General features: G+C 46.9%; 1 protein-coding gene and 1 long non-coding RNA gene across 28 annotated transcripts in view; both read left to right on the top strand.

Annotated features, from left to right (window-relative positions):
- The window catches only part of APBB2 (amyloid beta precursor protein binding family B member 2), a 368,065-nt gene that overhangs the window by 330,245 nt on the left and 10,860 nt on the right, over nucleotides 1-26,960 (top strand). For 16 of the 27 annotated variants that reach the window (XM_081591655.1, XM_081591485.1, XM_081591572.1 and 13 more), the window contains 3 exons: nucleotides 24,702-24,816; nucleotides 25,431-25,518; nucleotides 26,276-26,359. In XM_081591655.1, coding sequence (XP_081447781.1) covers nucleotides 24,702-24,816; nucleotides 25,431-25,518; nucleotides 26,276-26,359 — 287 coding nt within the window. Of the gene's footprint in view, nucleotides 1-1,796; nucleotides 1,979-2,857; nucleotides 2,911-13,379; nucleotides 13,442-15,460; nucleotides 16,137-24,701; nucleotides 24,817-25,430; nucleotides 25,519-26,275; nucleotides 26,360-26,960 lie in introns of those variants that run through there. The other 11 variants (XM_081591664.1, XM_081591544.1, XM_081591626.1 and 8 more) reach the window with 7 other exon arrangements.
- Nucleotides 10,473-12,684, top strand: LOC145546046 (uncharacterized). The gene is made up of 2 exons (XR_014082445.1): nucleotides 10,473-10,687; nucleotides 11,653-12,684. It is a non-coding gene; the product is annotated as an uncharacterized LOC145546046 (long non-coding RNA).

Below are 26,960 nucleotides of genomic sequence, written 5' to 3' on the forward strand. Positions count from 1 at the left end.
TGGGTACAGAGTGAAAACAGGGAGACATAAGACTATTGTGACCATCCCAACAGGAGTCAGTGGCTGGCACCAAGGGGTGGCCGTGAAGTAGGAGAGGGGAGGAGAGGTTGAGACAGCAGTAGGAGGTGGAGATGGCAGGTCTTGTTAAGCAAGCAGACCCTTGGCTGTGACCCTGTGCTGTCACCCTGCACACCTGGCAGTCCTGTCTGATTTGTGGCTTCCATTTGGCAGTAGGCAGAGAAGCAGATAACCAAACTGACCAGAATTATGTGTCTGGCAGGAAGGGCACCCTCTGACAGGGTAACAGGTGCAGTCCTGTGAAGTCGGTTCATGTTTCTAAACTTGGTGGTACCTGTTCTGACTGCTGAACCCCAAGACTCAAATCCACCCCCTCAACTTCTAAAACGGGCCATGTTCCAAACAGTTGTGTTTGCCAGAAGTTCACTGTAAACATTTCTTCTTTATAACTGAGGTATTACTGGTCATAGATTGAATACGCCATGAATTAAATCATGCCCCTCTTGGGAGACAACTGCTAACCAGAAAAGCCTAATATAAGATTGTCAGGACAAAGCATGACACTTAGGAAGAGCTTAATAAATGTTGAATGAGTGAGATGTTTAATCCTCTTTTAAAACAGGAACATTAAAGAGTTTCTAGTATATCTGTGGTGTGTTTTACTAAACCCAGACAAGCCCTTTCAGTTATGTACTCCCTTGATTTTCCATGTTTATTTTGTATTTTCTGTTCCCTATAAAAGGAGTGTGTTGAACTTTGAATTTGGCAGAAACCATGGCTGATGTTCCCTGCCTGTTTCATTTTGTAATCGCCCAGTCAGGTAACTTATTCTTGCCCAGAAACAGAGAGAGGAAATACTTTAGGCACATATAGAACACACTCAGTAAAAGACTTTGGGTTTTCCTTTCAAAACTAGTATTTTGGCCAGCGGCTGGCAAGCACTCTTATTTAAAATACTGTTATCTAGCCAAGGGGACACTTTTGTGCTTCCATATATATAGGGGGAGGGGAGCTCTCAGTTAAAGATGACAGTATTGGGGTTCCTTGGAAAAGGAAATGGCAACCCACTCCAGTGTTCTTGCCTGGAGAATCCCAGGGACAGAGAAGCCTGGTGGGCTGCCGTCTATGGGGTCGCACAGAGTCGGACACGACTGAAGTGACTTAGCAGCAGCATTGGGGTACCAGTGTCATCTTGGCTTTAAATCAGCAGTGAACAAAAGGCATCTTAAGAGAGGCGGGAACAAAAGGTGCCTTAAGAGAGGCAGGGGCTGAGGAAGGTGTGGAAGGGTGAACCACTGTTAGTGCTTCGTGTAAATTGGCAGGGAATCTGTTTTTAAAAACAAACCTTTTCAGCTCAGTTCAAAACTTGCTGCCTGATGGATCAAACTACAGTATGTTTCTGCTTAGTTGTGGTATTGCAGAGGCTTTCTGACTGTGGGTTCAGTATGGCCCCTCTCCCTGGCATCTATCAGACAGATCTATCAAAAAAGTCAGAAACCCAGGCCCGGGATGTCAACTTTCCAAAGAGGTGGGATTAGGAGGAATTTTCCAAGTCTTGGAAGTCCCAAAAGAGAAACATCTAGCATAGAATGGGGCTATGTTGGGATGGGGGACTCCGCCTCTCTCCGGAGACTGACGCCAGAGGCTGAGAGCACCTGGCTGGAGGCACCTGCCGGCGGGGTGCGGAGTGGGCGGGGGCGACGGCCCACGTGCCTGCCGAGCAGCCAATGGGCAGCGGCGGCGGGCGGGCCGGGCTCTGGGAGGCGCGGACCGCACTCGCTTCAACTTGAGACAGAAGGAACAGTGCCGCTGCTCTTGTGAGTGACCGCCCCGGGGTGGCTAGGGCCCGCAACCTGGTCTCGTCCCCTGCATTGGGTGCGGCATCCTCGCCCAGTCCCAGGGCTGCCCCAGAGGCCAAGGTGAGCGATGTGAGCACCGGGCGGCGTGCCTTTGTCTGCAGGTAACCGGCGGGGTGGGCGCCGAGCTTGCGAAGACCCGACCCGCGGGACAAAGGCTGCATGCTCCCATCCCTAGAGTCAGTGCTTAGCGAGGTCGAGGGCGGCCGGGAGGGCTGAGGAGGGGTCTCTCTGCCTTGCTGGAGGGAAGGATGAGAATTGCATGAAATGAGGGGAAGGTGGAGGAGTCTTTTGATGCAGTTTACGAGGGTGGCAGGAAGCTGCTCAGGGGCGGGCTGTTGAGATGGTCTGCTTGAAGGATTTCTGTTGTGCCCAGTGTTATGACTAAATAAATGAGTGCATTCATCTCACATGACCTCTGAATCCACGTTTATGTACTCTTGTTTGTATTAGGAGTGAAAAATACTCAGGATCTTGGTGATCCGATTTTTGAATTGAAAGCAGTATCTTTGGGTGTAGAAAGACTATGCAGTTTCAAATAATTTTAGTTGTGTGACTTACAATATTGTTGGACTTCCATGTGGGAAAATGTCTGAAATTCCCAAAATGTGGAAAAAAGAGCCAACTTATCACGTGCTTGTTTTGGCACTGAAAAGAAGTAGATTTTTGTTTGTTTAAGAAAAATGTGATTTAAATGTTGCACAGAACACTTAATTGGATTCTCAGGGAATCTGTGTCTTTTCTATCTGTAAATCTATTTCCCTGTACCAATATTGGATCCAGGCATGCCTATCGATTCCCCAATTAATGTGTTAGCTGTGAATCCTCATTACTGCTTTGGATGGGAGGTGGCCAGGGAGCAGGCAATCCCATTAGTCTTTTCTTTCTTTTTATAACTGCAGCTGCAGCCTAGCTTTGACTAGCGTCATGAATGGTGGGTTCCGCCTGCCTTCCTCATGTTGTTCTCTTTCTGGTTTTCTCAGGTCATGGAGCAGTCAGCTCCTCCTCCAGCCTTACTCTGACACAAAAGCAGTTTGTAAGTTTTCACCCTAGAGTTCCCAATCTTTGCTGCTGCCTTTCAGTTATTATTTGCTTTGTGAAGCCTTTCAGGACAAAAGTGTCCTGAAGCCTTTTGCAAGAAATTGGACACACAGTGCATTGTGAGGGGAACAGCCCTAAATCTCTATTTGTAAATTTCATCTGTAATTTTTCTAAGTTATCAGTGGTTGTGTTGTCCAAAGTGAGATGTGTGTAGCAAGCTTAATAGGGGAAAGACTTTCTACAAGGGATCAGCCGTTATCGTAGAAGATGCTGTTGGACTTGGCTCAGAGTGAAGGCATGGGCTTTGGGCTGGTTTGGTCAGGAACCCCATCTTTCTGACAGCTGCTGGTTCATTTATGAGTTTTTCTGTCATTCTAGCAAGCCCTGGCTTTTGAACAACGGGGACAGTTTATTTATTAAACACTTGCTGTGTGCTTGGCTTTGGCACTAATGGTGAAACGGTAAATGCATCAAGTACCTTCTTGATTTTTTGGAGCTCGTACTGTGCCAGCATAGGGCCCATTTTGGCCTTCTGAATTGGAGCATCCCTGGGAGGCATTCGGAGAAGGCAATGGCAACCCACTCCAGTACTCTTGCCTGGAAAATCCCATGGATGGAGGAGCCTGGTGAGCTGCAGTACGTGGCGTCATGAAGAGTCGGACATGACTGAGCAACTTCACTTTCACTTTTCACTTTCATGCATTGGAGAAGGAAATGGCAACCCACTCCAGTGTTCTTGCCTGGAGAATCCCAGGGACGGTGGAGCCTGGTGGGCTGCCATCGATGGGGCTGCACAGAGTCGGACACGACTGAAGCGACTTAGCAGCAGCAGCAGCAGCTGGGAGGCATTGGGGATGTTGGGGATGGATTGACCCTGATGTGAACCAAGAAGATGTTGCTGCTGGCTGCTGCCCTGGAGGTTAGCTGAGCCTAGGATGTAGATACGAGCAGGTGGGACCAAATCACCTCTGCTCCAAGGGTGAAGGTATTAATCATACAGTGGGTCGTTGTGCACTGGAATCCGTCTTCTTGTTTGCCATAATCATGGATACCTTTCAGAGGAGCCTGGGACTGCAAGGTGGGCCAGAGCTGAGTTCTCAAAGAGTTTGAACAGTGGCATTGTTTAAGATGTGGTAATTCCAGTCTGTTTCAAAAACTATTGTTCATGCAGTCTCCTAGTCTCACCTCAACAGCTTTCATCTTGAACAGCTCCTCGGGGAAATGAATTTCTTTCTATACCACTGACTGAGCAAAGCTTTCTATCTGTCCCCAGTCTTCCAGGTGTTGAAGTGACTCCTAGGTTTAGAGACCTAGAGCATGGTTGGGAAACACCTGTCAAACTCGCTCTACTTTTTGTGGATTTGGGAGAGTATCCTGATAATATGTACTTTCTTACTTGTCTGTCTTTTCAGGCTTTTTCACAAATCCCTAGGATCATGTGAAAACATACTAAATAGTAGTGTAACTTGTTCTTTTCAAGTGTCTGTTTTAAACACAAATAAATATTTTTTAGAAAGTCTTAGCCCTTTGAATTTCTCTGTCCTTAACATAGTGCCTAGGATAGGATGCTCTCCGTAAATAATTGAATTGTTTTTTAAGATTTAACTGTGATCATCACATGTACTTGATAGATATATATAAGATCTATAGATTAATTTGCCCTTCAGCAGACGTGGAACATCTGTGTGCCAGGTATCTTGTGAGGTATATGAAGGAATGAGACAGACAGGGTTCAAACAGGCAGGAGATAAGCTGGAAAAACAATTCAGGAAGAAAGATGACACAGATTATGATAAGTGCTGTGAGATCAGCAGCACAGTGCAACAGAGAGAGGATCTCGATGGGGAAAGGGGGCACCAGGGAGCAGCCCATCCTAGCAGGTGACCTTTGAGCTCAGCCAAAAGCTGGGAAGAAGCCAGGTGTGTGGGGGGAGCTGGGGGAAGAACAAGGGGTGCTCAGCATGTTCACAGATACAAGAAAGTCTAGCGTGGCTGGAGGCTGGAGTAGGAAGGCCATGGATACATGCTGGATGGAAGAGATGGTTGGGGACAGGGGGGCAAGATCACACAGGGCTTTTGGGTTTTAGTTGAAGGTTTCAACTTTCTTTTCTTTTTTTTAAATATTTTTTTAATTTATTGTGGCTGTGCCAGGTCTTAGTTGTGATATGCAAGATCTTTTCGTTGTGGCACACAAACTCTTAGTTGTGGCATGTGGGATCTAGTTTCCTGACCAGGAATCGAACCTGGGCCCCCTACATTGGGAGTGCAGAGTTTTAGTCACTGGATCACCAGGGAAGTCCCTGAAATTTCTTTTTAATTCCATGAGAAAACTCTGAAAGGTGGTAACTAGGAGAGTGCCATTATCTATTTTATTTCATAAAGAAAGATATCAGTGAATGCTGTTAAGGGGTATGTATGTTGGTAGCTGAGGTGGAAGTTGAAGGTTCAGTTAGCAAGTCCTGGTCCAGGAAACAGCAACATGGTGTCAGGGGGCTGAAGAGAAGCGGGTTGTGGAGATTGAACTGGCACGGTTGACAGTGGAAGATGCAGGAAGAAGAGTCATCTAGGACCAAGCTGGATTTTTAGATTCATTGTTTTTTTTTTTTTTTCTGTTGGAGAATAATGACTGTATAAAGACAATTAAGCAATGAGCAACTCACTTTCAGTTTCTATTATTCCAAGACCTTGACGTGTTTTGTCTTTTTCTCCAGTATGGATGAGCAGCCCTGCCAATCGGAGTACTGTGCATTTGGCCATTTTTGTCCAGGACATTTCACCCTTCAGTGGCCTATCAGACCTTGAAGCATTTTCTTTGCTCTGTCAGGAAAATAAAGGATTAAAGTAAGAAAGAAGGCAGGTTTAAGCTTTAATCCATATGGAATTACACTGCCTGGGCTTCCAGATTTATAAGATACTGTTGATAATTACATTTGAAGTTAATTTCATATCCAATATCCTCTGACTTTCCAACAACAGATACTCTGTTGTAAATAAGCCTAGTTCTGTATCTATTTAAAGTCAGCAAGAGTAAAATTCTTTAATAACGCAGGAAATTTACTGTGCATTTCAAGAGCTAGAAAGCCATTCCCTTGTATCTGAAAAGTAGAGAAATGAAATATTTGGTCTCTGATGGGATTTTTTTTTTTTTTTGGCCCCTCTTTCTAGTTACAGATTTGTGAACATGAAATCTTACAATGTCTTTGTCAGTTAACTTTGGTTTTGAAGCCAACTTTGGCTTGGGTTTGCAAAATTTTGATGCAGAAAATACTCCTTCTGCAGTCAGAATTTTAGGCTGATGAAAAGGGACAGACGTGATGGAGACTGCCACCCCTTCTCTAGAAGCCTGGACTGGTTACCCTAGAACATGTAAGCATGTCTGGGGATGAATAAATTATGACAGTTGAAATAATTATGATAGAGGAAAAGCAGCTGCGGAGAACACAGTTGACAATTGGGGCTGATTTGACCTGATTCTGTCATGTCAAAGCATGCATCTGTTTGCCAGGTTACATGAAAATGCTGTTTCCAAGGAGTCTAGTGTGTTTTGTTTATCTACCCCACCCCCACCCCCCAAAAAATGGAAAAACATTCTAAGCAGAGTCATAGCCTGCTAGTGATTCTTTCAAAATAAAGTGGCTGGAGCAGAGACCCATGTTGATTCTGGTTCTTATTCTGGGCATCCATGTAAAATTTTAGTTGAGCAAAAGGCATTCTGGCTCTAAAGCTACAAATTGAAAGAGTTCTTACTCCTGCTTCAGGGTGAATAGTTTCCAGCTGGCCCTGGAGTTTATCACCTGTAACAAGGATTATCCAGCATCTCAGCCAGTTGCACAGGTTTAATGCACACTTGGTTTACTGCTCTGCTGTTACCATCTTGAAATTCATAATATTTTTCATGCAGGCAGAGCTTTGCATTTTCATTTTGCACTAGGCTCTGCAAGTTATTGAACTGGTCCTAGTCTCACTGTTGGTCCATGTTGTATGTTGCACCCCTGAATCAGGCTGACATCTAAAGTGGGGTCCCTGACTTGTTCTGTGAAAGGTATTAAATATTTGGGGGGGTCTGTGGTTTCTGTTCCAGCCCCTGAGCTCTATCATGGTGGCTCCGAAGCAGCCATTGACAATAGAAGTGAAGGCGTGCAGTTGTGTTCAGTGACACTCCATTCATAAGAGCAGGCAGGGAATGGATGGACTGTGATCCTCAAGCCATCATTTGCGACCCCTGACTTAAATGACCTGAGTGGAAACCACAGTGATGACTGAAATAGAGACCTTGTCCTTTGGAAACAAGAAGGCTTGGTCACTTTTGGACAGCTTTATGGTATTCTGAAAACCAGTCTCCAGAGAGCATTCCTGAACAGGTCTGGCTGGTAGGAGTACCTCTGTGACAGACCATCATTCAAACATCCCCCAGCCCACACTTGAGCTTCTTCTCAATGAAGACATGTTGATTCTGTCTGTCAAGTATAAAGACATATGGACAATAAAAGGAAGGTAAACTCACAGTAAAAATAGGATGCCACCATGATGGGATTGTGGTTTTGTTTTTTTAAAGATTTACCATGTTTGAGGGAAAAGAAAAAAGATGTTAGCTGTAAGGAGGCTAGCTGTGTATAAAAAGTAACCTTACCAAATAGGAAAGGTGTCTTCTTTCAAACTGTATCAAGAAGTTAACTCCCGCTCAGTGTGTGTGTGTGTGTGTGTGTGTGTGTGTGTGTGTGTGTGTGTAGCCCAGCTCTGCATACTTCTGCCTCACCATGCATGGAAATGCCTTGTCTGGGGTCTTTTCTGTTAATGATAAACAAAAGTTTGTTTCTCAAAGAATACAAATATGAAGACAATTATCTGGGGAGTCAGTAAATCTTGATAGAAATCAACGCACAAGGGAAATTTATATATTGATTTCCTTAGGAGCAGAGGAGCTCGTGTTTCATTTAGACAAATGTTCCGAAGAAGGAATCTAGTTAGGGGCTCTGGAAACACTTTCTGTGGAGATGATCAGGGTATAGATTTGCTTTGTTTTCATATTCAGTCACAAGAGATTAATAATCTTCTCAGAACTCGCCTCCTGCCCATTCAGGTAAAATATATATTGTTTCAGATGACATGAGAACTGAATGTGAACTAAAGTCATTTTTAAAGTGCCGACTGTAATAAACAATAGCAGGAGAAAAATCTGGCCAAGTCCCTGTTATTCACAGCATTATTCCCTTATCAAAACGTGATCAGGAATAAGGGGGGAAAACCTTTGTTTACACTACTTATTTATTCAGAAATATTTGATTACTTGTTATGTGCCAGGCAGTGATGAGTGAACACTTACCCAGGTGGTGAGTGAACAAGGCAGAAAGATTCCCTGTTAACACAGATTTTACTGTTTTGTGGGGGAGAAGGAAGAACAGACAGTAAACAAATAAGCAGGGTAGTTTTAGATACCTTGAAAGTTGGCGGTGACTGGGTGGTCTGGAGGGGTCTTCTGCAGGTGATGACGATAAGAAGTCCTTGGTGGGCGATCTAGGGGACTGAGTACCCAGGCAGCAGGAACAGTGAGCACAAAGGCTCCCAAGGCAGGTGTGTTTGTGAACAAGGTGAAGCCAGAGCCCAGCAGGTATGGAAGAGGCAGGAAGTGAGGTCAGAGAGATAGATGGAGTGGGGTGGGGGTTGGGCAGAGCAGGGAAGCAACAGGATAAGTGTCCGGTGTATAAAGAAGGAAACTCACAGCCTTTGCCCTGGAAAGTTATTTAGACCAAGCACAGCACTTAATTTTTGTTACCAGGTCTAGTTGAGGCAGAACCAAAGCTCCAACACGGTTGGAGACAGGCTCAGAGAACCAGATCTTTCTTCATCAAGGGGTGGGGTCCTGGGGAGAGCCCATTCATTGGAAGGGAGGCAGGTTCAGGTGCCAGGCGCCTCCCCCAAAACACAGAGCAACGATGAGACTGGCCAAGTCAACGTGTCCTCCATTTGTGGTTCCACCACTTTTTTAGCTGTGTGGGTTTTGAACCTTAGAGTCTTATAAAATGAGAGTCATGAGGCTCCCATGAAGGGTTATTGTGTGGCCTGGTGATAATGTGCACCGAAAACAGAGCCTGGCTGGGTGGCAGGTTGAATAAGGTAGGAACCACTAGTGTTATTTGCTTTTAGCAATCAATCTTCCTAGTGTTGATGTCTATTTTTATGTAGGTATTATTGAGTTTACAGATTATCAGGGATACTTGTATCTACAGTAAGTTTCCAAAATTCAAATGACAGTAGAATGTCTTGGCTTTTTGTGTTATCTATACTAGTGTTCCAACAGAGGAGCCCGCCTGGTTACAGTCCATGGGGTCTCAAAGAGTCGGACATAACTGAGCAGACAGACATACTAGTATTCCTTCTGTCTGCACAAAGAAATTGGGATTGTCTATATATGCTATGCTATGCTATGCTAAGTCGCTTCAGTCGTGTCCGACTCTGTGCGACCCCATAGACGGCAGCTCACCAGGCTCCACCGTCCCTAGGATTCTCCAGGCAAGAATACTGGAGTGGGTTGCCATTTCTTTCTCCAGTGCATGAAAGGGAAAAGTGAAAGTGAAGTCGCTCAGTCATGTCCGACTCTTAGCGACCCCATGGACTGCAGCCTACCAGGCTCCTCCGTCCATGGGATTTTCCAGGCAAGAGTACTGGAGTGGGGTGCCATTGCCTTCTCCGTTGTCTATATAAGTATAGCCCTAAAACCTATCCCTGGTGGCTCAGACGGTAAAGAATCTGCCTGCAATACAGGAGACCCAGGTTTGGTCCCTGAGTTGGACAGATTCCCCTGGAGAAGGAAATGGCAACCCATTCCAGTATTCTTGCCTGAGAAGTCCCATGGACAGAAGAGCCTGGCAGGCTACAGTCTACGGGGTTACAAAGAGTTGAACATGACTGAGCAACTAACACTTTCACTAAAGCCTCTTGAAAGTTTAGAAACAGGTTTAAGAATGTACCTTCCTCACAAGAGGCTCTCAATGAGGCTGGGTGCATGGAATTGAAAGGAATTCACCCACAGGCTTACTATGGTTCATTTTTGGGGTTCTGTGTGTGTGTGTGTGTGTGTTGGCCACGCCTTGCGGCTGCTCAGTATCCTAATTCCCTGATCAGTGATGGAAACTTGAAGTGAAAGTGTGGAGTCCTAACCACTGGACTGCCAGGGAAGTCCCTCGTCATGGTTTTAACTCAGAGCCTGGTCTGTACCAGCCAGTGGTAGGTGCCCTCATGGCACTTCTTGCATGAAAACCACTTGCCTGGTATAGGGACCTGTCATCTTCCCCAGAGGTTCCCTTGTTCCTGAACCTTGTCAGATAGGGGCTTTCTGGGTTTTGTTTTGTTTCAAAAAACAAAATCAAATATTTTGTTTTTGTTTACCATCTCTCCTTTCAGGAAGGAAGCCAACCCATGGTTTTACAATTCATGTATATTTTACATTAGTTTTATCCTTTGATTGTGCCCTAAACTTTATATCTTGAATATGGCATGAATTGTCTCTCACTTGAGAACTAAACATAAATATGTGTGTTTTCTTTTTGCTCAGATATTCAGAGAAGCAAGGTGGTTGTGTGTGTTTTTTTTTAATTGTAATACAGCACAGATGCAAGCAATGCTCATTAATTCTTGCTCTCTTCAAAGATGGACTTTAAAAAATTTCTCATTTCCTGGTTGCTCTCAAATAGCCTTTTTTGCCTCATTAGTAAGCTGACTGGTAACTATTGTGTCTTCTCTAGTGGCAAGAGAAAGTCCTTTGTTTAGAAAAATGTGCCTTGAATTTCAATACTCTTAATCCACTTTAGATCCTCAGTTTCACACTTATTCCAGTTGGAGCGTTAGCTCCTGTGTCTGCCAGTCAACAGTTAACAGGCTGCATGGTGCTGGGAAGGGGGCACAGGGGCGGGGAGGTGGGAAGGGAGCTCGTTTTGCAAAGGAAGGTACACTTGTCAGAGGTGTTCCTGTTGCCGTTTGGTCTTGGGAAGGAGAGAAACTTTCCCTGAGCTGAATTGTCTGAAACTTAGTAGACACCAGATGGTGAATTTGCATAAATTCAGAATTCAGTTCAGAGATCTTTCACCTGCAGCATGTGGATTCTAAAGGGGTCTATGAATGAGTTTCTGGGGTTATTGAACTTTCTCCCCCACCCTCCATGAGATGATGTGTCAAAGTGTGGGTCTGTAGACATTTCTTTCTGGAATGTTTTCATCAGAGTTCAAAAGTTTCATGATCCAAAACGGGTTAGAAACCTTCCTCTTGGCAGACCTTCCTCCCCTGCTGCTGCTAAGTCGCTTCAGTCGTGTCCGACTCTGTGCGACCCCATAGACGGCAGCCCACCAGGCTCCCCCGTCCCTGGGATTCTCTAGGCAAGAATACTGGAGTGGGTTGCCATTTCCTTCTCCAATGCATGAAAGGGAAAAGTGAAAGTGAAGTCACTCGGGCGTGTCCAACTCTTAGTGATCCCATGGACTGAAGCCTGCCAGGCTCCTCCGTCCATGGGATTTTCCGGGCAAAAGAGTACTGGAGTGGGGTGCCATTGCCTTCCTCCCCTACTGCCCCTCAACTGGTAACCACACCGTGCAGTATACATGTCAGGTCTATACTGCGGGCCATCCCACTGTGAGTCTGACACTGATTAACAAGTGCCATCCCTCCAGCACTAATATCTTAGGAGGTGAGTTACCAGTATTGCTCCCATTTCACAGATGAGTAAACTGAAGAACAAAGAAGATAAGGGCCTTGACTGAGGGCAAGTAGTGAACAAATATCAGGGACAAGAAATCTAAAGCTGGAGGAAAAGAGAAACTGTCAGGTTCAGGAGTTGGTACGAGAGTTTTCATGACATGAAGTTTTATGTCTTTACTTCATTGCCATGTGGATAATGCTGGTCTGTGCTGGCGCTCAAATGGCTCAAAAGATTCTCAGTGATGAAAGACGAGCATCAAAAAGTAGCACGAAGCAGAGAGTTCTGCAAACATGGAGCGAGAAGTACCCTGGCAAGTCTTTGCTTTACGTGCTCAGTTTGTGAAGCATGGACAGTGTGCGCTGCATGAGAAGTAGGTGGCTGTGCTGGGGAGATACGTCTTCTTCCAAAAGCTAGAGTAGACACTGTGATTCTGGTGTGCTTTTTTTTTTTTTAGGAATTTTCTATTCGTTTGGATGCCCAGTTACACATGCCAAGTAGTTCTGCTATTTCAGGCTTTTTTTTAATGAAAACCTTGCCAATTACTTACTCCGTTCATTTTCCCAAGAAACAGTCGCCGAAAGCATGCTGATCAGGCAGCACTCGCTTGTGTGGCTGGTGTGGAATTGATCCTGGGGTTGAATTCTTCCCACTGGCATCTTGTACTGTGAGAAGGGGGAGTGAGCTTACGCCTGACTAAATTTAGCCTTCCCCACTCTCGGAATGGAGCGTCTCACACAGAATCCCGACTTTGGGGCTGATGTTTCTTCCCCAGCACATTACAAGGTATGGAGTTGGTGAGCCAGCTGCCACCGCAACTCTTCTGCATTTTTTGCGTGACATTTCAAAGATCGCTCTAAAGTGTCCCCAGCTATGGCTGGTTTTCTCTTCAACACTTAAATCAAGCAGTGTCTATTAACCTCAAATAAACAGACCTTGTTAGAAGTTCACAGTGTCATTTTTCTGAGTCCTGCCTTCAGGGAAAAACATAATAGGTACATATAGATGTTATTTCATTAAGTGAACCATTAGTAATAATTCTGATTTCAAATAGCCAAGGCACCAATAATATACACAAAAGAAACAGATTGCATCCTCGGGTGTCTAGACTTAAGGTTATTTAAGCATAATCCATATACTTAGGTATAAACTTTTTATCAAGCACCAAAAGCATCTGGCATAAATCAAAAGTCAGTCAAGGAAATGCTGCCCATGCATCTTTGTAGTAAGAGTCAAAGCACTTGAATCCTAAAAATCTGAATAGTAGGAGATTTCAAATTTTCTTGTCCCTGGTATTTATTCACTGTTTGCCCTCAGGTCAAGGCCCTTAGCCTCTTTGCTCTTCAGTGTCCTTGTCTGCCTTAGATGAAAAACCCCGGATTCAGATTAAGTGACTTGCGGAGTGTGTACTCAAACCGGTACTAGAAGCCAGACCTTTGGATCCTTTGCTGATGAGCTGAATTGCCTCCAAACCTTGGCTTTGATAGGGGGCGTGCAGAGGGGCAAGGGAGGTAACCTCATGCTATGGTAAGTAGTGCCCAGCAGATCTGAGGAGAGACCACAAATTTACCCCCAAGCGACCTCCCTGCCTTGGAAGATGTTTTGGCTTAGTCGCTGCCCAGCCCCACCCAGCTGGGACATGACACCATCAGATGACCTGGTGATGATAACCGTAGAGATGCAGTCTGTTCCACTTGCGACATAGCAGACATTCTTTGCACATGCCATCTCATTTAACTGGGTTCTCATGATTACCCTGAGCCAGGGGTCCTTGTCCCTTTTTCACTGACTAGGAAGCAGGTTCCGAGGGTCACAGAGAGGGAGCCCAGGAAAAAGAGAGGGTAAGTAACCAGCAGGATTTGAACACAGCTCTGACCACTTACTTAGCTAAAGAGCTTCTCTTGGGAATTTTCAGCTGCCTCTCTCCCTGCAAAAGTTCACAAGCCACAAGGTGGCAGAGGGGGTGGGGAGAGGTTGCTCTTCTGTTTACCTAAAACCCCAGTTGCAAACCATCTGCCCCTTTTTGAACACTTGTGCATAGTAACCTGCTGGTTCATTCGGGAGACAGACCATGAGGTGGTTCTGCAGGACTATGAAGAAGCGTGGGGTCCATGTCTTAGGTGCATTCTCAGAAGACCAGAATTAGAGTCCTGCAGGCCCACAATCAAATGCTGACTTTACCAGGTACTGCTGTGAGACCTTGGTCAAGCCCCTCAACCTCTCTCAACTTGTTTCCCTTTCTATCAGTGAGAACATAGTATTTACCTTGTCAGGTTGCTCCGAGGGCAACAAAAAGCCAGCATTCAGTAAAAGGTAGTCTGGTAGTTGCTGTTGACTGGGAGTGTGATTGGTCATCACATACACTGCAATATGGTTACTTGAGCCTTAAAGTATGCATATCACAATGCTTTTCTCAAGTGTTGAGGCAGATACTTATGTATTTGTATTACAAAAGTTATGTGTTCTTATTGTGTAATATTCAAATGAATATATTAAATACATTCCTCTGTAATCCTGTCTCCAGATAAAAGTTGATGGTTTGGATGTTAAGCTGTTCCAGATATTTTGCCATGCATATATTAAAATTCACACTCAAAACTTTTTTGTGTGGTTTTTCCTGTAAGACCGTATATCTGTGACTTGGGTTGTTTGCTTTCCCCCCATTGCATAAGATGTCACAGTCACTGTTCAGTATCAGGTGGACAGCCCTGCCTTTTTGCCCAGTGACTGTATTCCGCTGTCTCTCACATTCTGATTTCAGCTCTCATCTCCTCAGGGTCCTGCTGGCCGCTCCATGACCCTGGCCACAGGGCCCCTGCGGAGGCAGGTTTCTGGCTTTCCTCTTCTTTATCTGTTATCCAGCCTCTTCAGTCTGGTCAAGTGTGAACCTGCCTGTGACCGACTTGGGGCTCTGCCCTTAGGCCCCTTCAAATTGGCCGTGCCCAGACCAGACAGGTGGTGAGCACTCTGGGTCGGGAGGTTAAATGGCTTCATTAGGGTCCCCCTGGAGGCTCAGAGCAGCTCCGGGGGTGGAACTCAAAGCATTCAGCCCCAAACCCCAAATTGCTGCCGGCTTCTCTCCACATTCCGTTCCTCTCTTCCCTGGCACAAATCTGTGTTCTCACCCTTGAGCTCATTTCCTGGCCGGGCCTCGTCCCGCCTCTGCCCTTGGCCTGCTGCTCTGCCTTCACCTCTCCTCCTTCGTCGCCCTCTCTGGGTGCTGCTGCTGCTGCTAAGTTGCTTCAATCATGCCCAACTCTGTGCGACCCCATAGACGGCAGCCCACCAGGCTCCTCTGTCCCTGGGATTCTCCAGGCAAGAACACTGGAGTGGGCTGCCATTTCCTTCTCCAATGCACAAAAGTGAAAGTGAAGTCACTCAGTCATGTCCGACTCGTAGCGACCCCATGGACTGCAGCCCACCAGGCTCCTCCGTCCATGGGATTTTCCAGGCAAGAGTACTGGAGTGGGGTGCCATTGCCTTCTCCCTCTCTGGGTGCAGTCCTGGGAAAATCCCTGGGTTGTAACACGGTAGCTCTATTAATAAAGTGTTGGAAGTGCTAGTGAAGCAGGTAAGGCTGTTGCCATGTCATTGTTTCCATATGTGTTTTATTGGGAGCAGGTGGAGCTGGAAAACGAAGATAAGTACTCTGCTTCTGTTCTCTGCAAACGGTTTCCGGTATTTCACTGTGATATTTTAGGCTTGATTACCTCCCACGGTTGATATGATCCTCTGTAAACTCAGCTGGCATCTTTTGGCTCCATCATAACGTGGCTCAAAATACATGCTTCTGTGTGAGGGAGTTCAGCTAAAATAAGCACCGAAAGGCTATTAATTACAGCCAAGTTGGGAAATAAGACGGAATGTCAGCGCTTAGAGTCGACGTTAATGGGACTGTGTTATTTACCGGATACCGTGTGAACGCTAACGTGTTGTTTCTGCTCTGTTCCCTCATGCCTTCCCGGATTCAGAGAGAGGTAACCGACCGATTTTCACTTCTCCCCCTCTTCGTGCTGTCTTCAGTGTCTAGCAAAGCTCATTTGCTTTCTTCATGCCCTTGTCACCTTCATCACAGCCATCGCTGTCTTTGCAAGGCGGAACTTTGTTTTAACTTTTTCTCATCATCATTGTTATGTGTCCTGCATTCAAAACAGTGTGGAAGTGCCTCTGGGTCCGTGATCCTCTGCTGCTTGACCCTATCTGGGGAAGGTGATGGGCAGAGCCATGACTTGGTCCCTCTCACTGCCAGCTGAGCAGAATCTAGTCAGCGTGCCGGGGAGAAGACATGATAGCAATATCAGGTTAGGTACCAGGTTGTGTAAGGAGGCTTTTCGTGCTTTGTGAAGAACTAATACTAGGACTGGCTTGTTAGGACTTCTCTATAGAGCTTTGTTGGTAAGGTTTGACTCTAGGACAATAGCCAGGACTGACTCAATTTCAGTCTGGATTATTAGCTAAAATATATGGAATTCTTCTCCTCTCTTCTCATATCTAGAAGAACATAACGATGGAAAGGCTGCACCTCCAAAATGAAAGGTATTTGTACCTCAAATGTGTGTATTTTCGGTACTCTGAATGTCAGCCTGACCATTGGCTGATTGGGGGCCTTTAAGCTCCATGATTCCTCAGCTCTATCACTTCATAAAAGCTCCATTTTTGATGGAAGGAGAAACTTTGGGAATTTTTCCTGTTGAAAGAAGGATTGTCAGTACTGCTTGGCAAAGTGAAGAGACACCAGGGACGGCCCCTTTGCTGTTTGTGCTGGAGTCCGTCCCAGGTGCTCCCTCAGGGGGGGAGGGGAGGAGCGGCTGAGCTCCAACCAGTGGCCACTTCCTCCTTTAGGGTGAGCTGTGGTCATCGCTCAGTGGCCCCGAGGGAAGGGAGACTGCATAGGCTGGGTGGTGACACTTCCATGGTCAGTCTCCCGGAGGGCGTGCTTAGGAGATTTGGGGAGCTTGATTGACTTTCTCACGCCTTCTGAGGAGGCCCTGGCCCCTGGAGGTGGTGGAAGTTTCTGGAGGATGAGGGCTGTGGGTTTGGACACCGGCTCCCTGGTCTAAAGTCCCCACTAAGTCTTGTGGGAGCCAATGGTGAGAACGTGTTCACATGTTTGGTAGGTCCTACCCTCCGAGTTTATTCAGGGCTCCTCTCTGGGAACCAGTTGCTTTGAATATTAACAGCAAAGGCCATTCTAGAGAGGGCCTGCCTACACTGCGGAAGACCCGGGTTCGATCCCTGGGTGGGGAAGATCCTCTGGAGAAGGAAATGGCACCCCACTCCAGTACTCTTGCCTGGAAAATCCCATGGACGGAGGAGCCTGGTAGGCTGCAGTCCATGGAGTCGCAAAGAGTCGGACCCGACTGAGCGACTTCACTTCACTTCAGAGAGGGCTACAAACTCTGGTTTGCCCACACCACCTGTAGTATATTTATTTGCAGGTGGTCGCTTTTCAGATTTGCTGTGTACGCAGTCTGTGTGTCTCATGGAAGCACCTGGTAAAGAAAGGATTCCCTGTGGAGAATGTGTGTTTACGCAGGTGATGAGTTGCTAGAATGCCCCTTTCAGAGTTTACAAGCTTAGCATCTTCTTAAGCTTGCAAAGAAAGTTGAGTTTACCAAATCCGAGCCTGAGCTTTGTGAAATTAGTAATGCCTGCATATGGTGTGTGTGCCGCTGTGTGAAATAAGAAAAATCAAAGTGGCTCGTATGTGTGTGTAGCCAGTATGTATGTGTAACCTTCTGGATTAATTAGCCATTTAGGAGGAAGGCATTTCTCATCCCCTTTCTCTCTCTTCCTTTCCCCAAGCCCCCAAAACAATCGTTTCAAAGTGCAATAAGAAAATAAGAGCCGTTAGGCAAAGAACAGCAGGCAGCCTTGAAAACAGGACTCCTCCTTTTAGGCCCTTTGCAGGTGAGATGAAGAGAGAAAGCCCCTTATCATAAAGGGCTGGATATGGAATGTTTGGACCAAATGTCTTTGCTGCTCTTTTGTCCTTGTTTGCAGGTGGGACCTGTCCTCTGCAGTGGTTAACAACTTGGTTCGCTTATCGCTTCTACAGAAAGATAAGCTGGGAGGAAAGGGTCTTAGGAACATTTCAGCAAGTGTTATATTCGTACCTCTGCAAAGATTTATTAAAATGTCCTTCATGGATAAGGAGACAGTATTTCAAAGTGGACCTTTTTTTTTCTTTTTGCTTCTTTTCCCTCATTTATAATAACAACAAATATTAATCAATTTCCTCCATGTGCCAACGTGTGTCAGACATAATGTGTATTTGACCTGAGCAAACATGGGTTACATAAAAGACTTGACCAAATTGTGGCGACTTCGTCAGGAGTGCTAACAGAAAAGATTTAGCTAGAGACTGAATGGCAGGGAATCTAACAGTAAAGAAAGGAGAGAGCTGCTGCCACACACATCTGGGCTGTCATGTGCGGGACGAGGGCAGTTCCGGAAAGCAGAGCCTAGTCCCATAGGCGCACGTTGTGGGGAGGCAAGTTTTCATTCATCATTAAGAGAAAATACCTGTTGGTTTGTGGGAGTGTCCCAGTAGTGGAGCTCCTCCTGATCTATTAAGTAAGTGAGGTTTTATACCACTGATACATTCTAAGTACCACCTGTCTGGGTTGCTGTAGAAGGAGGGAAGAAATGTTAGCCTGGGTAACCACTAAGAGGTCTGTAGATGCCTCTTAAATTCCTTTTGAAGTGGGGTGAGCTCATAAGCAAGTTTTCATTTACGTAAGAGTTGCAAGGGGAGGGATTTAAGGAAAGGGTGAGCAGTTCTGTCTTGGCAGCTTTTTAATAGAACCCATTTAAATAAAGAATCATTGATTCATTCATTCTATACAAATGGATTAAACTCCTGCAGGGCAATTAAAATGCTGTTCAGCTGAGAACAATAAAAGCATTCTTTTGTCCTTTCCCTTTGCCATTAAGAAATTTGAGGCTGTCGTGTAAGATGTCTTAGCACTGACATTTTTCCCTGACAGAACTCACCGCTGGTCCGCTGGGGAAGTAATTACTGGGGAGAAGAGGAAAAGAAAAGGAACAAAAAGAGCTTGGAAACACAAGGGTTTCCAACTAACAGTGAAAGTAGCTGATTCCTGGTACGCCCTTCTGTTACAGTTTAAGGAGGAGACACATCAGTGAACCTTACGCTTCCTGGTTGATGGAGGAAATGCAGTGATCCCCTGACTGCAGGAAATAGGCAGAGAGAAACTCCAGAGGTGACTAGCACCTCTCTAGCAGACGTTTCCTCACTCCAGGAGAGAGCTGCAGCAAAGGACAGAAGTGGTGCTTGCTGCTCAGTGTCACACACAGTGTCTCAGATAGACGGGCATCTTAGAGAATGTGTCAGAAAAGATGGGAGCCTTTTCTGACTGGACCTTGGGGGTCATCTGAGCCAGATTTGTGGTTTTATTGGTGACCATGCCAAGGCCCTGGAGGAGGCATGACCCAGGGGTGGGGCAGGGAGCAGAGGGACATGGAAGCCCATCCGAGCCTATCTCAGCTCTGAGATGCAACACTCTCGGGGCTGTGAACACCAGATAGCTGCAGCCGGAATGCCACTGGTGGCTCTGAGAAGCAGAGTCGGGGACAGGAGAGACACGGAGGGCTCCGCAGGGGAAGCTCCTGCAGTGTGCGGCAGCAGGCTGAGCGCACCCTCACAGTGTCAGAGTCCCTGCGGGCCCTGTTCAGCTGGGTGACAACCACCAGCTCCCGGTCCTCTTCCCTCCCCAACTCCCATCCGTGGTGCTGGGCTGATTGATCAGGAATACTGTAGCCATGGAGGTTGGTAATTAAAGCAATTTCTTGTCCCCTCAGGATACAGGAGAAGCTCTAGAAAATGTTAAGGTGCTGTTACATATGGGCATAAGGACTTTTAGGATCATAGCACTGATCAGCAAAAAAGTCTGAAAGGCTGAATCAGGCCATGTCTTAGTCAGCGTGAAACTGGGTGTACGTCATTGACTGTCCTCTCTGCTTTAACATATATTTGAGAAGCTCCAGAGTGAGAAGTTTAAGAAAGGAGAAGGAAAGGCAATGCATTGTGTTCTCTCAACTGCTTCACTCTGAAGCTGGGACCCAAACACCATTCTCCAGGGGATGGCCCGAGAGGCCGAGGTCACCACAGACCTCCATGGCGCTGAGACCGAGTGGCCTGTCTCCTGTTGTTCAGCCTCTGTGGTCCTGGGGACTTCTTCTGAAACCCCTTCCTTTGTGTCTTTGGAGCCAGCTTGTCCTGGGCTTTCCTCCTTCCCAGCACTCTATTTTCATCCTTTCATTGGGCCCCTTGGCCTCAGATAGGCCTTCAAATGCCTTTCCTCCTGGGGTCCAGGCCTTGTTTTGTGTTTTCTCACTCCCTACCCTTTCATCTGCTTCTCTGTCTTCAGCTGCCCGCACCCCCGACTCCACCCACCCAGCTCCAGAGCTGGCCTCAGCTCAGGGATTGAGTGTCCACCTGATCAGTGGGCCCCCAAACACCTCACACATCTTGTCCAACCTGGAGCTCACCAGCCTCCTTCACCAGACCCTTCCCTCTCCCATCCCCAGTGTGAGGAGTTCATTGTCCCAGCAGGGACTCCAGAGCTATTCCGGATTCTGCCTGTCATCTCCCACACTCGTCAGTCCTGCAGGCATCCTTCCAGTACCTCTTACCCATCTGTCTCCTCCACCTTCCCTTGACCCACTTTGTTCTATGAGAAGGAACTTTTAAAAATACATGTCAGATAGGGTCACGTGTCATATGACAGACTTGATGGCTCAGAGTAAGAGCCAGGTTCATGCCAGGGCATGGTACAACCTCCCTGCAGCCATGGACCCTCACCACAGTGCCAGGGGTCATGCCTAGGACTAGGAGTTCTTCTGAACCCTCTGTGGGCTTGCTTACCTCTGTGCCTTTGCTCAAGCTCCTCTGAGTGTTCCTTGAACCATCGCTGCCCTCTCACCCTGGGGAGTTCCTTGTACTTAGAGATGCAACTTAGATCTCACTAAGCATCTCTGTCATTGAACAGCTGGCTGCCTAGGCCGGTGCCTTATCTGTTTGTGTTTGCATCTTTGGTGTGTCATAGTGGCTCAGAAGGTGTTTGTGGAAGTGAATTGAATATTAGTTTTAAATGTAAGTTCTTATACCATATCATAATTTGGTTAGAATGTAAAGCCTACTGGCAAGTGTATTAGTTTTATATTGCTGCTATAATAAATTACCACAAACTTAGTGGCTTAAAGTCACACAGATTTATTCTCTTATAGTTCTGGAGATCAGAAATCTGGTCTTACAGGTGAAAAATCATGGTGTCAGCAGGGCTCTCTTCCCACTAGAGAAGCCTTCCCACTTTTCCAGTCTTTAGAGGCTGCCTGCCTGCCTTGGCTTGTAGCCCTTGTGCCTGTTCTTTTATTGATAATTCCCTTTGTAAGGCAAGTGCCTCCTCTTTCACTTGTAAGTGTGTCAGATCCACCCAGATAATCCAGGGTCACAGCCCCAACTCAGAATCCTTCCCTCAGTCCCACCTGCAAAGTCCTCTTTGTAAGGTCACCTATTCACACACTCTGGGAGTTAGGATAGGAATGTCTTGGGAGGGTCCTTATTTTATCTGTAGCTGCAGCCATTTTCAGAAATCAGGTGCTGAAAAGGCAAGATTTTACAACAATCAGTTAATGGGTCTTTGGATTTCATTCTGAATAATGATGAGATTAGCTCAGTCATATATTTCACTCACAAGAAGAAAGTTGTTCGACTTGTCTGTGCTCCAGGCCTGAAAGTGAGTTCTTGCATAACCTCATTCTTGGGGCTTTTTGCTCTTTTAGGGTGACTTGGGATATGTTTCATGGCAATTAAATAGAGACATGCAAATCTCTGGCCCCTCCACAGGGAAGAGACAAGAGAAATTGTTTTCTCTTGGGAGGTTAAATTACCAACAGATCACTGCCTCCCTGATCTATTAGCCTGGTGCCTAGGAGGGAACAGGAAAAGACAAAGCTGTTTTAAAAAAAAAAAAAGTGTCAGGATGTCCCAAACAGAGCCTGCGCTGCTAAGCTGCCCCTTTGGGAAAATGTGGATCAGATGGTCACCTTAGGCCTTAATCACTTTCTCCTGAGCCAGAAGAAGATGAAGATTAATAATAATAATTTTAAAAAATTACTCCTGGGGGTTGCATCTGAAAAAACAGAGGGCACAGAGCTGAAGCGTGATGGGAGTGATCCATTGCTTATCGATCAGGGCCTGCTTGGTCCTCCCTGCTGGTGGCCTGACTACACTTGTGGGCCAACCAGCAGTCACAGAGAGCAGGATGGATCTTGGATGCTTACATCACAGATTATCAGAGCCGGAAAGGAACCCTGGAAGTCATGTTCCATCTCTTAGAAATGAGGTTGACTTCATGCCCGAGACTGTATGGCTCGGTATTCTCAGGAATGGGACTAGAAGTTGGGGTGCCTGGGTTCTGACCTGTTCCCCTCTGCCTGTCCCTTACTCTCTCAGGGAGGACAGATGCTGGTGAGGTCTCTACTAAAGGTGGGGTATAAGGAGCTATAATCCTTTGTGGTCCAGAACGCAGATCCTATCAGCATTCAGACACAAGCAAGTTGCTGGGGGCCAGAGGGCCAGGGGGCTTTTGAGCTGGGCCATGCAGAGTAGATGGTGTAGTGAGCTGCAGACTGTGCAGGATGGCCAGTGCACACCTGGCCAGGCAAGGGGAGGCACTGTGAGTGGACATGGAGACCCAGCTTTCTGGGGCAGAGGGGAGAGCTGCTTAGTTGGACTAAGGATGCTGCAAGAGTTGGTGGGACAAACTTTGGAACTCCAGAAATCCAGACAAAAGTTTTTGGACTTTCCATGGGTGACCACAAGAACTTCAAAGACTTAGCATCAGAAAAATGCTGACTGAACGTGGAAGTTTGAAGAAGAGCAGTGTATGGTGAGACACTGCGTCTTATCACTTTAGGAACTGTCCAGGAAAGAGAAGTAGCCAGAAGGAGGGAGGTCCAAAACGACTTCCCTCGAGCATGGTCTCCAACCAAAGTGATGCCTTCTCATCGTTTCTCAAGTCATGTGCTGTCTCCATGGGGGTTGGGACAAGGAAAGGCCTCAGGAGCACAATGTGGAGCAAGGCTGTCAGTTCAGTCGCTCAGTCATGTCAGACTCTTTGTGACCCCATGGACTGCAACATGCCAGGCTTCCCTGTCCATCACCAACTCCCGGAGTGTACTCAAACTCATGTCCATCAGGGTGATGATGCCATCCAGCCATCTCATCCTCTGTCGTCCCCTTCTCCTCCTGCCTTCAGTCCTTCCCAGCATCAAGATCTTTTCCAGCGAGTCAGTTCTTCACATCAGGTGGCCCAAGTATTGGAGTTTCAGCAAGGCTGTGCTCACCCCCAAAGTCTGAGCCCAGCTTCTCACCCAGACCCATCCTCAGCCCACTGTCAGAGCACCCATTCATACCTCTGACCACAGGCCAACTTTCTCAATGGATAATAGGGTGCATGCTGCTTGCCCTGTGCTTAAGAGAAGGAAGCAATCAGTACCAATTACAGCCAGGCCCGGAGTCGAGTATTGAGGGTGAATAAGGCACAAATCATCTTCATGGAGCTTCAAGGGGATGTGGGGAAGACAGAACTCCCAAACAGACACTCATGGTACTCAGCGGTGAGTGTTGTGTGTACAAGGAGCACGCCAGCACTGGACAGGGTGCTCACCCAGCTTCATCCAGGTCTTCAGCTGTGGCCAGAGCCAGGAGACAGCGTGAGCAAGGGCAGGGAGGTGAGACCTGCCTAGAATTCCTGCGCGCTGGCAGGGCTGGCAAGGAAGGGGTGGATTCGAGACACTGTCAGGAGGAAAATAGGCTGAATGCGGCGGTTGGGTACGGAGTGCAGGGGCTAGGAATGGTGGGGTGGGAGTCAGGATGGCCCCTTGTTGTAGTATGGAGGACACCAACTGCGATGGAAGGTGAGGACACAGAGGAAGGTGGAGCAGAGCAGGTCCGTGGGCAGGTGTGCACAGGTGGAGATTCAAGTGCCTGTGGGTGGCCAGGAGCCGCCGCAAGGTGGCCTGGGGCACAGCAAGGCGATGGGACAGGCTTTTCTGGCCAGACCTTCACAGTGGCCAGTTGCCTTCAGCAGATAGATTCCTGTTCTTTCCCAAAGAAGCCAAATCATTGTTGGGGAAAAATCTGTCCTAGTCTGCAAGAACATCACCAGCTCTTGCATTGAGAAGTGGTTAATAAATTCATCTGTGGTTATGCCTACAAACAGGGATCCAAGCTTGGCAACACCTGCCAGGAAATCACTGTGATCCATTACCAGATGGGGAAGTATGAGTGTTTATTTTTCATAAACCCTCTGATCTTTTAAGCTGCTGTCCTCAGTAATAGCAGTGAGAAATTTAGTTGTGTGGCGTGGTTCTTTGAAGCCAGGTCATGTCACAGGCACTATCCTTTCCATCAGTAAAGGAGATGCTGAAATCCATTGCCAGCTGCAGACTCACTGCGGAGTCTGAGCTGACAGTTTATGGGGTGATGCTGCCACCGCCACCCGTGCCCTGGAGTGAGAGGCGTGATTAGCAGAATCAAGTGCCTTTGATGGGACTTCGGTCTGTGGTGTCCTTCCGTGTCCCTGGGACTGCCTGTCAGCCTGCTCTGCAGCCGTGGGTCAGATCCAGTCTCTGGGCACATGTTTACACATCAGAGCCTGTTTTGCTTCTGCTATATCATTGTATGTGTCGCAGTATCGTGCATACAAATTCATGCTCCTCTCAAGCCTGTGTTGTTTTGTGATCATAATATTTATAACCATGACATTTTTTGTTACTAGATAGAAGGTTCCCATAAAGTTCAATTTTCATTATGTGCTGTTCATTAAGATTTCAGAAGCTCAACAGACAGTCTGGGGAACACTGTAGTTATTTTAGTCAGAAATGAATTCCTCACATCCATACAACTGTTCCTCTATTTGAGGTGGCTGTTGACATTTATTTTTTTTTTTACCCACTGCATACTCTGTTTACCTCTGACACACTGGCTCCTAGCTCAGTTAACATTCATAACTAGAATGTGTGTTGTAAAGGTTCCTCATTCTAATGTACTGATAAACTTTGTTTGCGCAGAGATTTTGCTTATGTAGCAAGAGACAAAGATACAAGAATTTTGAAATGTCATGTATTTCGATGTGACACACCAGCAAAAGCCATTGCCACAAGTCTCCACGAAATCTGTTCCAAGGTAAGGTGGGTCAGGGCATAGGAGTCCAACCAACCCTCTTTTTTTTTTCCTCACTGCTGAGCAAGGAAAGGGGTGTGGAAGGACGGGAGTCAGCACGTTCAGGTCAAGCTCTGGGAGAAGCACGCCGACCGCCAGTCCTACCAGTGTGGTTCATACTCTTTCTGAAGTCGGCTGTTGCTCTAAATGGTGCTTCACTTACAAAGGGAGCATGGCCTTGGTTCTCTCCCACAGTCCGGTGGGTCTAATAAGTCGAAAAGTGGCCATGTGGCAGCAGTGGGGGGTTATCACTTGCTCTGTGTTCCACTGATGTCTGTGGGCCCGGAGGTCTACAAAAGACCAGGGTTATTGTGGGGGTTGTTACGTTAGAGATGGAAGCAGAATACATTCTGAACAATCAGGAGAATGTCAGTTACTCTGAGGTACCGTCACTCACTGTTCCCCCCAGAGAAAAGGGCACAGTTCTCAAAGTGTGCAGCTCGGAGATGGGGGTTGGGTGTCCGGCAGTGGACTAAAGCCGGTTTAACTTGAAAATGAAGAAGACACTCCACTGCCTGGAACAGCTGAGGACACAGGGTCCATAACCACGAGCCAAAGCTATGTTTTCTCTTCATCAGATTATGGCCGAACGGAAGAATGCCAAGGCCCTGGCCTGCAGCTCCTTACAGGAAAGGGCCCACGGGAACCTCGACGTCCCCCTGCAAGGTAGGTCCGCCCCCCACCGCCTTGGTACTGGCACTCCACGTCTGAGTCACAAAGCGCCGGGTCTCAGACATGTCGAGTGTCCCTCAGAACCACGCTGGACCCACCAGACCCAGGCCGAGCCTGCACTCAGGGCCTTGGGTGTGGCTTAGAGCTGACTTTGTGTCAACAGGGTTAGGTACTAAGAACCAGGATGAGTTTTGTTGTTGGACAAAATTAAAGAAAATTAGTGGCTTTATAACTCATGTACAGCCTGGGGTAAGGACCAGCTAGTTTAAAAATATATGGGTTGATATTTTGGGGAGCTCTGTTTAATCATTTTTCCTATCTCTGATTGCACCGCTTTGTAATTAAATTTCCTCCGGGCATCAACCTCTCCTAATAAACCGAACACCCGAAGCTGCTCCTTAGCACACTTCCAAGAGACCGTCACAGCTTAACAAATAGATTCCAGTTCCTTCTTTCAAATGCTTGCCTACCTAGAAATGAAAGGTGAATGGGGTTTCTTTTAAGCTTTTTATTTCCTATCGTATATAGCCGATTAACAATGTTGTGATAGTTTCAGGTGCACAGCAAAGCGACCCAGCCATACATACACACGTATCCATGAAAGGTGAAGAGATTTTGATTGACGGCCCCAGTGTCTGGCAGAAGAAGTGGCTGTTCTTATAGAACAATTGTCACATTCACCTCTAGAAACACAGGGTGTTATGTGTATATTGGAACCATTGAGAAAGATGTGTTGTTTTCTTCCCTGTAGTAGATTTTCCAACACCAAAGACTGAGCTGGTCCAGAAGTTCCACGTGCAGTATTTGGGCATGCTACCAGTGGACAAACCAGTCGGTATGTGAAACCTTTACTGTCTTTCCACTTGGCAAGTGTTTGGTGTTCACCCTCCCATGAGAGCGGCATCTGCTATTTCACCCCTTTGCCTTGTCTTGAACCAGACCCTCACACTGTCACCAGCTAGAGCACACAACAGTCCTGGTCAAAAGAGCAGTACAGGGCTTCCCTGGTGGCTCAGTGGTAAAGAAGCCACCTGCCAGTGCTGGCGACACAGGTTTGATCCCTGGTCCAAGAAGATCCCACATGCTGCAGAGCAAAATAAATTATAACAAAAGAACAGGACAGGACAGACTAAACTCCTCCGACTCATGGTCCCAGAATATAGCAACTTGAATGAAGAGGACCTGATTTCTCATTCACCCAGCAGTTCAGAGGTGCATAAGCCAGGGCTGTGGAAGGGTGCTGCTGTTCTGAGTCAGAGCATCTGTCTCAGGCCGGGGCACCTGCTTCAGTCCTTGTCAAGTGAGGTGGGGACGGGGGCTGAGGGAGCCCTCATGCCTTCCCATCAAGGTGTATTCCAGAGTACACCCAGCATCAGCAGTCAGCTACATTTCACAGGTGGAATTTAATTGCTTAGCCATACCAAGCTGGAAGGAGA

The sequence above is a fragment of the Giraffa tippelskirchi genome, chromosome 1, assembly GCF_054371585.1.
Source record: "Giraffa tippelskirchi isolate mGirTip1 chromosome 1, T2T-mGirTip1v1.2.pri, whole genome shotgun sequence".
In the NCBI taxonomy this organism is placed as follows: Eukaryota; Metazoa; Chordata; class Mammalia; order Artiodactyla; family Giraffidae; genus Giraffa; species Giraffa tippelskirchi.